This window comes from Mastomys coucha, unplaced genomic scaffold, assembly GCF_008632895.1.
Source record: "Mastomys coucha isolate ucsf_1 unplaced genomic scaffold, UCSF_Mcou_1 pScaffold15, whole genome shotgun sequence".
Classification (NCBI taxonomy): domain Eukaryota; kingdom Metazoa; phylum Chordata; class Mammalia; order Rodentia; family Muridae; genus Mastomys; species Mastomys coucha.
In genome coordinates this window covers 25,746,121-25,757,799 of record NW_022196897.1, presented here as the reverse complement: position 1 = coordinate 25,757,799, position 11,679 = coordinate 25,746,121, and the positions used below count along the sequence as shown (strand labels likewise).

General features: G+C 42.5%; 1 protein-coding gene and 1 pseudogene across 19 annotated transcripts in view; one reads left to right on the top strand and one right to left on the bottom strand.

The window, feature by feature from the left end:
- LOC116090515 overlaps positions 1–973 on the bottom strand; it is a 1,558-nt pseudogene extending 585 nt beyond the window's left edge.
- Positions 1–11,679, top strand: part of Dennd1a (DENN domain containing 1A) — a 486,221-nt gene that overhangs the window by 268,634 nt on the left and 205,908 nt on the right. For all 19 annotated transcript variants that reach the window (XM_031370095.1, XM_031370090.1, XM_031370085.1 and 16 more), the window contains one exon: positions 6,979–7,079. In XM_031370095.1, coding sequence (XP_031225955.1) covers positions 6,979–7,079 — 101 coding nt within the window. The remainder of the gene's footprint in view (positions 1–6,978; positions 7,080–11,679) is intronic.

Genomic DNA, 11,679 nt, shown 5'->3' with positions numbered 1-11,679 from the left:
ATCACCCAGCAGTCCATTGGCAACCTTCTCATGCCTGGTCACAGAGAACTGGTTTGTCCTCAGCACCTCTCCGTCCACCTTCATGTACACTGTGGGCACCACCTTCACAAAGTACTAGAACATCATGGAGGCTTGGGGTGCAGTGACGTTGGTGTGGTCCAGGGGGTTCACAATTCTTGGATAGTCCTCCCCGAATGACAGGTGCTTGATGTAGTGGGTCATGTTGATATTGTCAAGGCCAAAGCTCTGCAAGTCATGAACATGCACATGAGACTGTTGGGAGCTCTTCCCAGGGGCAAAGTGGAAGTTTCCAGCCACCTTGTTGACTTCCAAGAAGCCGAACACCTGGCAGCCTTCGTTCTTCTGCTCCTGCATCTTCTGGCTGAAGCCCTCTCATCGACACTGCTCAATGATGTCTGGGTTCTTGAAGGCCCAGCCTCGATGGCGATGTGCTTCCCACACATCTTCACAACTGTTACAGCACTTGATATCTTCTGACTCAGCGCTGTAGCAGCTCTCACAGCGATTGGGGTCCAGCGAGCTGGGGTCAAACACTGTCACCTCTACTTTCCCAAACTCATGCCGTTCAGCCTCTGAGCTCACGGGGACACCATCCTTGTCTAGTCGTTTCTTGAACAGGTTGTGCTCTACATCCAGCTGCTGCTCCCCAGCCACATCCATGGCATCGATGCTCAAGTAGGCACAAGGCATGTGTGGGAAAAGAACATCGATGTTGATCTTCAGTTTATCCCCCCGAGACTTGTCCACGTAGAGCTCAGGATGCACCTCGGTAGTGAGATAATACTGCAACTCCGATAGGAACAGCAGGAGCATGAGAAGGCCACTGACAATGGTCACCGTGGCACCCCCGCAGGTCTTGACCCGGAAGTCCTCCAGAGTCTTAGGGTAGGCATCGAACTGCTTCAGCTTCCCCAGCGCCTCCATGGGGACCAGCCAGAAAGGGGACACCAGCCGACCCCCTAAGCAGGACATTCTTTGCTCTTCTCTTCACACATTAAGTGTCTGTCTGAACTAGGGGAAGACTGATTGACTTTAAAAGCCAACTCTTCCCTCCTAATATATTCAATACAATTGGAGCATAGTCAAACCACTTATAATTTAGTGGTTTTTCTTTACATGATGAGCTTTGGTCACAGAGTACCTGCAAACTTTTTGCTGATTCTTTGGTAGAGTTCCCGGTTGAAAACGATTTGTAATTAAAAGCAAAAAAATCACAGTGCTGTTTGAGTCACAGCAATACTTATTTCCTGACAGCCACAAAGAACCTACTTCTCAAGCTTAGAATGCTAATAAGTTCCCCAAGACACAACATTCTCTAAGCCTTTAGACAAAGGATGAATCTTGTTGAAAAGCATGGACTTTAAAGTTACAAATCTGCAGTTCTTTCTCAATTCTTTATTTCATCAGTTTGTTTTTGTTTAAACCCAGAGGGAAAATCCAGATGCCTGTAACCCTGTGAAGCAGGTGTCAGTCTGATTGTTTAACATTCTCAGCTCAAGGATGTGAAGAATGACTGCAACCATCCGATCCCCCTGTGCCAGCCTTTAGATCCTAGAGTCTCAATTCTTCCTCAAAAATGTGCAGTTTCCGGAAGTGATCTATTGAGCAACTGCAGCTTGCAAGAATGTTGGGTGACCTTGCTAGCATTCTTCTTGACGCTAAGCCAGGGCAGTCTCATGTTGCTCAGACACTTGACCCAGCACCTGCCCACTGTCAGGCAACATAGGAAATAAGGAAACACTTTGAATATGGTCCCTGTCCTTGTGGAGCTGCAGCTGGAGCCTTGCTCTGGGTTTCCTCCCATAATCGTCTTATGAGCTCTTTCGAGTGTTGAGGAGAGATGGGGTAGACATAGAGGAAGGCTGTGCTCCCTACTGGAGGGAAAGGTGGCACTTCTTAGTTCAAGAGTTTGGGGGGATGGTTTCCGTGTGGTAGCAAAGGTGAGAAACAGGCTTTGAAAATGGACCGTGGCTGATTTCCACTTGGCCAAAAGAGATAGAGGAGGGGCATCCTTCATGGCAAAGGATAGAAGTTCCTCTAGAGTTAAAGTTACAAGGGCACACGAGTCTTGCAGGCCAGCCTCTAACTTTTCATGTTAGGGAAATTAAGACTCATGGGAAGTAGTAGTTTGCTCAGATCAAAAGGACAGTTAGTAGAAGTCTCCCCTTTAAGTGTTCAAGAAGGAGCATGGCAAAAAGCAAGACATTCTGATTGGTGTGTCCAGGCTAGCATGTAAACCTTTCCATGACTAGCAGTCATTACCTAGAATTCCCCTGGGGATTAAAGTCACAGTCACACCTTAGTTAATTGACTAATTCCCAGGAAGTGATCAGATGTGTGATGATTATTTTGCTAGTCCAATACTCCCAGGCCTTAGGCATGTCATAAAGTTTGTCTGTTCTTTTTCTCATTTAAAAAAAAAGAAGAATGATTACTTCCTGTTACTAGTACTCTATCCTAGATATTTGGCCACTTAACAGCAAGTCAAATGAGTATTTGAATAATTGGGCATTGCTGACAGGGACAATATTCATGCATTTTGGAATGCTCTGTACAGTGATGGCACCAGGTAGACACAAAGATGCTTTCTAATTTATGTGTTATAGAGACAGGAGCCATTATCATCTGACAAGACCTTGTGTGAGAATCCCAATTCTGTTACTTTATCACCATGTGGTTTGGGGCAAGTTATTTCACCTCTGAGACTGTTTCCTGTCTATGAAGTGTGGTAGAGAGAGTATCTAGGTACCCATGTGAGCTTACCTCTAAAACAAGGCTTCCCGAAAGCCTTCATCCTAATACTGTGCCTGCTGCATGTACTGTAGGGATTCTTCTTTTAGAATGAGGTCTTATTTTTAATCTTATTATGGAATCAGATTAAACATTGGGATCTTATGATTTAACCATCAGTTTATCTACTATCTCTGAGAAATACCTTAAACTGAAAACAAAGAAGAGTAGGCATATGGCGTCTTGTGCTTTCTTTCACCTACATCATTGATCGCTCCCCATTCATGTCCTACCCACATCGTTTCCCCTTTTCCCAGCCACACAGGAAACTAATGAAGCCATATATAGAGCTCTGAGATATAACTGACCTTGTGCACCTTTAATTGAGGACAGAATTTGCTAAAGTGCCGCCACCACCCACCAGTGGTTTACTTTACAGCCTGTGTCCTGGCCAGACTGGCTGTTGGCTGTATAATTTGTCTAGTTTTGTCTGGAGCCTTAGACTATTCAGCTGCTTCAGGGCAAAATCTTTTGGGGTGTCATTAAATGGGATTGATAATTGGCTTCTGATGAATATTCATTGTGACTAATGACTTTGGGCAAATTTTACACATACAGTCTTTCTATTCTCCTACCAAGTGAGATATTTGATAGAATCATTTTCATCAACTTGTACTTCAATTAAATATTCACATACCCCTTTGTTGACTATACTCCTTATTATATACTTTTACTTATCCTCTATAGGAAATGAGTATATTCCTTCAGACTCCTATATGTGGCTGGTGGTACTATGTAGAACTCCGTACATCATTTCTGGGTCAATGTAGATATACAGAGACCCCATTGCAGTTAGCCTAGCCACTGTTCTTAACAATACACAGAATGAGTGTCACTTTATATTTTGGGAAACAGTCAAATAATTTCCTGCTTAGTTTGTTTGTTTTCTTAATCAAATGAGTGAATGTGTCTTACCCAAATTGTAGAGACTTGGCCTTGGAAAACCTCTAATGAAATGATGGAGCACCCTTAAAAGCTTGTAGGTTTGTCTATTTGTTTTTAATGAAGGATAACTAGTTTAAAACCTTATCACTTAATCTGGTAGATTTATTTTGAGATTAAGGAGTTAAGTCAAAAATGTTGTCTAGAGCCGGCCACTGGTGCCACACACCTTTAATCCCAGTATTTAGGAAGCAGAGACAGGCAGATCTCTGAATTTGAGGCTAGTCTGGTCTACAGAGTGAGTTCCAGGATAGCTAGAGCTACACAGAAAAACCCTCTCTCGGGGGCGGGGAGCAGGGGGCGGGGGATGGGGGGGTGATGGGATATTGTCTGAAGATAAGAACTGGCCTAAGACAATTTAAACAAATAAGAAACAGGAAATCAAGTCCCACCTCAAAACAAAATCACCCTGGTGAATAACTTATGATAATTTCAAACATATTCATGTTATGATGTTACCTTAGTACTGAGTAGGTTTTGCAGTGCATATATTACAATTCATCTATTTAATGTACTGTAAAATACAGCATAGGCATATGATTAGATGGATAGATGACTCAGTTTTTGCAAAAGTGGTATATTTGTATGACTAAGCTTGTCCTTGTTTTGGAATGAGAGTTTGTGGAACTCTCATTGTTAATGAAATTGTTAAACAGTGCCTAATATATAAGCTAAGCTGCCGGCTATCTTTATGTTGTAAATATAGTCTGGTTGCTTGTCTGTTTTTTAATTTATTCAGGGTGCACACTGCACTGACAAACACTTACATGCATGCATGCAGTTGTGAAATGTGGAAATGGAAAAAGATAGGGTCTTTGTGTATATCATAACCAGGGACAAACCTCAGTCATTATAGTTCATTTAGTAACAGAGTCAAGGCAAGACTAGAAAGAGGAGAGGAGAGCTTGTTCAGAGGCCGAAGGGAAGAGTTTGCCAGCCAAACAAATCCCAGCAGGTTTGAGAGATGGGCGAAAGAGTGAGGGAAGGAAAGGAGTCCATCACTCCAACTCTTCTGCAAATGGTGTGTTCCAAAGACAAGCTGGGGAGGCAGCTGAGTTTGGTTGGAGATGCTGCTTCGCATGTAAACCAGATCTGGCACAGGCATTCTATTCTAGCTGTGCCCTAAAGGCTTGCAAGCAAGAAGTGATGTGACTGGACCTGCATAGAGCAAGAATGCTGGTTAAAGATGAGCAGGACTGGTGCTCAGGACCACAGTAACCCTCCAGCCTGACTTGTGGGTAGCATCTAAGTAAAGATGGTTTGTTCTTCAAACCACACCACCAACTATGTTTGTCCTTCCAAACTCTAGTGAGAATAGACATGGCAATAATATATCTATATGGCAGCTGCCTGTATCAGAGAACCTACAGAATGGGATGGGTGATTGAACCTCAGTGCCTATGAACAGCTCCCCATACTCCCTGGATCTACTCCCCACATGTACCTGATTTAAAGAATGAGGTCTGAAGAGAATGGGTGAGGGGCAGAGTACCCTAGCTTCAGTACATAGCTTTCACAACTGTGAAGCATCAGCAGCATATTCAATTTAAAGCTGGTTGTGCTATACTAACCTGGATTCTTTTAAGTGGGACTTGGCACATTACTCTTTTACCACATAAATGTCCTTCTGTCAGCCAAGACCAGTTACTACCAGCTTCCAAAAAAAAGGAAAGGCCTCAAGGTGACAGGCTTCCTAAAAACCAAAGAAACATAAGGAAAAAGACAGGAATAGGAGTTGTGGGCTGTTGTTACTTAGTAGCTGAGTCCCCAAGGTTGCATCCTGTTCCTTTTGCCATATTGAATTTTACAGAGATTGTATTGCTTTTCATTACCTTTACCTATCAGTCTTTAATTGTATCAAATACTGATTGTTTGACATCTCTAGCTCTTAAAAATAAAGAGAAGGAATACAAAGCATGTTGTTGAAAGAAATGGGGAAGGATAGGCCCACAAACCATGCTAGAACAATTGATCAACTACCCAGAAGAAGTAAGTTCTCACCTCAGATCTAAAGCCCACATTAATTACAGATGGATTCAGGAGTTAAATGCTTGCAGACATTTTGGAAGTCTTCCCTTGGACAAGGAGTGGGACTCATTACAAGGAAAACCTTGTCCATGCAGTCATTCAGATCTCTACTCAGAAACTTGAGGAAAATGAAAGCCAACTTGTCAAAAACATCACGTAGGATGATGGCCTTCACAAGTCCTCAATGCTTGCTTATAAATCAGTTTGAAAGATACCAGCACTCCTTTTAAAGGTCTGCAGAGAGAGAGAGAGAGAGAGAGAGAAGGAGGGAGGGAGGGAGGGAGAGAGAAAGAGAGAGAGAGGGAAGGAGGGAGGGAGAAAGAGACAGAGAGACAGACGGGAGGTGCGGGGTGAGGTGGGGGTGAGGCCATTTATGTAAGAAATAGAGTCAGGAAACATGACAAAAACTATTCACCATGCTAATCAGAGGGGAGAAAATAATAAGATGGAAGTAAGTGTAAACTTGACTGCATTACTTAGTTCTGGCAAAGTGGTCAGTTATACTGACGCAAGTAATTCTTACCTTCCTCTGCCTGCAGAGTACTGTAACTTATCTGTAAGCTCTGCAATCTACACCTAGAAATCATATATCCAAATACAAGTGTGTTAACTTGGCCATAGAAAGCAGCAAAATGGGCATAAAGAATACACTGGGAATAATGAAAGGGTGTGTTTCCTAAGACCATTTAAGGATATAGGAAAATGATATCAGGAAATAATGTCAAAATAAAAAGAGAAAAACCATTATATTTAGAGTTTTTATTTTGATAGAAAAGGAACTATAACTATTTACATGTACAGTAACCTAAAATATTAAATAATCTTCAGAAAATGCCGATTCTTTTATCACATTCTTTTTGTCAATTTTCTACTCTAAATGTGCATGAGCTTTTAAAAAAAAACTTTTTTTTTTTTGGTGTAGTCCTGAGGATTTTGACTTGACTTCAGACATACACATACTAAACAAAAGCTATCACTGAGCTGCACATACACACCCCCAACCCCCACCAGCTTTGCATTAGCTTTAAAATCAGAGGATAGGAATAAGATATTTTGAAGAGAAAGTCTGTTGCATTGTACTGGGGTAGGCATGTCTGATGAGGAGTTGTGTCTGTTCTAACTTTGAATCCTTCACTTGAGCACAACCCTCTCTCAGTTTTGCCTTGTGTTCTGACTCTCTGCCCTTCTTTTTTGCAGTTGACGGCCTGCATCCACGGCTCGGCTGCCATGCTCTACCCCATGTACTGGCAGCACGTATACATCCCTGTGCTGCCCCCACATCTGCTGGACTACTGCTGGTAAGGCTGCTGTGCACCTGTCCTTCCCCATCCCAGAAGGACCCACATGTGTGAAGGCTTTAACTTTTAACTGCTATGGGATGGGTGACACTAAATTAAAAACAGTTTTAAAGGTACAGGGTGTGGAGTACCTGACAGCAAGGTACTTTATGTCATGGTGTTCTGTCAGGGTCAAGAGCAAAGCTAATACTTTTAACACTTCTCTCTATAGAGAAGCCAAAGCACCAAGAAATTCTGCGAGGCCTCCTGGTTCCAACCCTGCCCTGGCACGTCCCACTAGACCTACTTTTAGTGGTGGTTTGGGTCTTCTGGGGTTCTGTTATTTTGGTTTTTGTTTTTTCCTCTTTTTATTTCCCTCTGGTCTCTTGCTCCTGTCTATTTTTGTTCATTTGTTTGTTTGTTTTATTTTACCTTTTTTGAGCCAGGATTTTACTGTATATCCCAAACAAGCCGCAAACTCACAGAATCTTCCTCCCTCGGCTTCCTGGGTGCTGCGATTACCATGTGTATCACACCCAGCTGTATAACCCTCTGAAGCTTTGTGAAGAATTCACTGTTAAGCATGGATTAGTGGAGGAAAGGAAAGAAGCAAGATGAAGTTGTTCAGACACAATTATATTTTTAAGATAAAATACCATATAGGGATAGGTGGCTCATGGGAGACTCAGTGCCTTCTGAAGCACCCTCACTGCCTTTGGGAGTATGCCAGAAGGGATAGTATATATGGCTGACTTGGAACTGTTTTTCTTAAGAATAATTTTTATCTGTTGTAATATATTAAGAGGCATTGCCTTGGAACAGCTCATGTCAGTAGATGCTGAAAAGGGAATATAGTGCATACATTGAAAAGTCCCTCGGTTATCTTGACAGAAACTGGAGCTTCAGGGGAAAGGCTCCATTTTGGGGACCATAGCCCTTACTTGTGATCAAATACTTCATGAAACTGGCCATTGATTCAAATGGTAGAGGCCAGTCAACCCTGTGTTTGCTTTTCCTTAGTTCTCTCTGAAAAGGCTCATGTAAGTAGCCACCTTACGTCCTAGAAGCCTCAAGGCTAGACCCAATTTGGATGTTTTAGGTTCAGCCTCTTTCCAAGCCACAGGTACAGCAAAGACATAGCTCAGGGACAGCAAATATTATCCAAGAGCACAGAGCTCAGTAAACTGGCCTACTTCTTTATATTGAGATCTTTCTGATTCTGGTGAATTTTCTTGTTCTTATTTTCTCTAAGTTCCATGCTAGATATATGAGTTATTACAGACTAGGTTATTTCTTTTTTGGAGGCAGTAGGGTTAAGGGGATGTTGATATAGGGTTTCTCTGTGTAGCCCTGGCTGTCCTGGAACTCAGAATCTGCCTGCCTCTGCCTCTGTTCTAGTATTAAAGGCACGCAACACTATCAGCCCTGGCATTTTTTTAAAATTTTTATTGTTTTTTTTATGTGTATATATATTTGGCTAAATATATGTTAGTGCCCACAAAGGCCAGAAAAGGGTATGGACCCCTGGAACTGGAATTGCAAATGGTTGTGAGCCATCATGTGGGTGCTGAGGAATTGAACCCAGTTCTCTACAAGAGTAGCCAGTGTTCTTTATCACTGAGCCAATCATCAGGAACAGAGCACACATTGGTTTGCCCTATCTTTTTACATTTTGCTGAATTTTGGAAATTGTTTTTCATTAAAGATGCCTTCTAGATATTCTTGGTCTGGATTCCATTTTTGATCCCTTGTGGAACAAGTAAGGGAGTATTATGTTTTCAAACAGAAGGGATCAATATACAAAGCCATTAAAATAGTTTTACCTTAATTGGGGTCTCTGATTTCCTCAGGAGTGTTTTCAGACCCCAGTGCTCCCCCAGCACCCCACTTTTATGCAAGTTCTGTATCTCATATCCCCTAGGAAACCATGCTGTGTCATGCTGTCCCCATTAGCTACTACTCACTCTGCCCCTGGGTCAAGGTAAGGGTCATCAGGCTCCTGTCCCTATAGGTATGTCATGGTGCCAGATCTTCCATGTCCTTTGGTTCCTAGCACAGCATCTAGGAACTTCCCTCACTGCCCTTTCACTGCTGTCTATTTATCTACACTGTATGTCACCCATTTATTTAGACATCCTCAGCTCCTTTCTCCTGCTATCCTTGTAGCCTTTCCCACTCACTCTGAGCTCACACTGGTTGTGTTTATCATCTATACAGAGGTGACCAACCTCCCTCAGAGAGCCCATGAAATAGCACAAACAGCGCTGAGCTAACAGGACAACACCATGTCTCAAGTCATGTTTATTACTGCTTGGCTACTCAGCTTAGAGAGTGTGAATTTGCTTATGTCCTTACCTGAAAAGGGCCTCCTCAAATCCTTTCCAAACACTTACTTGTATAAAAGTACTTTTTAAGGTGAAACACACTGTCAGGCATCCAATAGGGTGATTCTTGACACCGTACTACCTTTTGAAAGCCCTTCCACTGCTCCCTTCTCCTTCCTGCTTCTCATACCCTCTGACTTGACTACAGCTTTGTCTGGATCTCCTTGTAGCTACCTCTCTGTCCTTCCTCTTCACTGACCCTACTGGATTTACTTGCCTTCCTACTTACACTGGACCTTCATGGAATTTTTCAGTGTGATGAATAGTTGTGCTGTATTTCAGACACTGGGCAACACATAGTTGAGGCTAAAATGTTAGTCTCCATCAACAGGCACTCAGATAATGGGGTGTTGAAGACAGACATTATAAGAGAATACCTCAGCACTTTCCTATCTGCTCTTCCTTTAATAGATTCTGATGGTGAATTATAAAGACCACTGCCGGCAGGACCTAATAAAAAATGGTGTCAGCCATCCTGAGCTTTCACTAATCCTCTACTCTTATTCCTGACTCCTTTACACCTATCATGGTCAGGCCAAAGATGAGGCTTCTTATTTATGTGAGACTTGAGGGGGCAGGTGGCCTGCCTGAATTCCAAGGCTTTCCTGTCCTTGGAGGAAGGAGGAACAGTCTATCCAAAGACAGCCTCTCCACCTGGGCTTAGGATCTGTTTCCTGAACTTATCTGGGATACATTAGAATTTTTTTCTCCCTTTCCTGCAATCTCCCTCCTCTCACTAAAAGGTGTGCAAGCCCTGGGTCCTCAGGCAGACCTTTGTTTGCCTTTTTTTTTTTTTTTGAGCTTCTAAACCAATTAGTTCTTCATTTTTTCATTGACAAGTACATCAGTGGAAAGAACATGTTTGTCATCTGGTAGTGTGTGTTGTCACTGTTTAGATGAAAGATTGTAGGACTGAACAGAAGATTAAAGAGAAGACAGAGGAGTTGGAAGGAAAGAAAAAGCATAAGATACACCCAAGAAAGAAAGGGGAAGGAAAGAAAACAGAGAAGGCTGAGGAGGGTAGGAGACAGCCTCACAGAGTGACCCCAGCACGGCTACATGGAGAACCCCTCCCCCATATATAACAGCCTCACAGACCAATATTATTACAGACAGACAGACATACACACACACACACACACACACACACACACACACACACACACACACACACACTCTTCAATGCAGCCCTGAGTCCTGACAACACAGAGCTGCCTGGAGTACTTAATACTATGTTTAGACAGGAAGGAGTACATGAGCTTTGGAGTTCAGGGATGGCAGGGCTCAGGAATTGACAGTGTCCCTTTGCCAAAAAGTTCAACCTCAGCATTTCATTATTTGCAGTTTTGTTGCTAAATCACTAGCCGTTTTAAAACTATCAGCTTAAGCTTTGTATGGTAGCACACACTTATATAATCGTAGTCCTCAGAAATCAGGGACAGAGGATTACTTCAAATTCAAGGCTAGCTTGGGCTTAAATATCAAGTATCAAATCCTCTAAAGGTTGTACAGCAAGACCCACAAGCACACACACGTACACACACACACACACACACACACACACACACACACACATGCACTCACGCTTGCATGCACCACCCAGCAACTCTGTGATTCAAAATCACAGAGGAAAAAGTCTTTTGGTGACACTAGTGATAACAGCCTCGAGGCTCCAGTCACTGGACCATCTCTTTGACCTCTGTAACCACATTCCATCCTCCTTATAGTCCTGCAAAACAGGTATGATTGGCTGTACTTCACAAGTCAGTAAACCAAAAGGCCCTAAAGAGTTTAGTAACTTGTTCCACCATATATACTGTGTTCTGTGTGATTCCAGTCTCAGGATTACAAGCAAGAACTATGCACATACATGTACACATCTTAAAAGTCAGGTATACTTGTATACATGGAAAGAAACTGAGATCTGAAAACATATCAAAATATTTAACAATGACTTGTGATGGAGAAGAGATTATTTCAGCATACTTTTTTGTTATATTTTCTATTATTTCTATAATGAAGTACAATTTTTATAATTGAATGCTTTCTTTTGGAAAATAGTTAACATAGCCAGTTGTTCATTCTAGCCACTGCCTGTCCTGTCTTCTTTGCATTCTGCCTTTTCAGTGAACTGTCCCAGATCTTCTTTCCAATGCCATCTCTCACTTCAGAGTTCAAGAGTGCCATTGTCTGATGAGCCACGGGCACAGCAGCAGCTCAGACTTGGAATAGAAGGC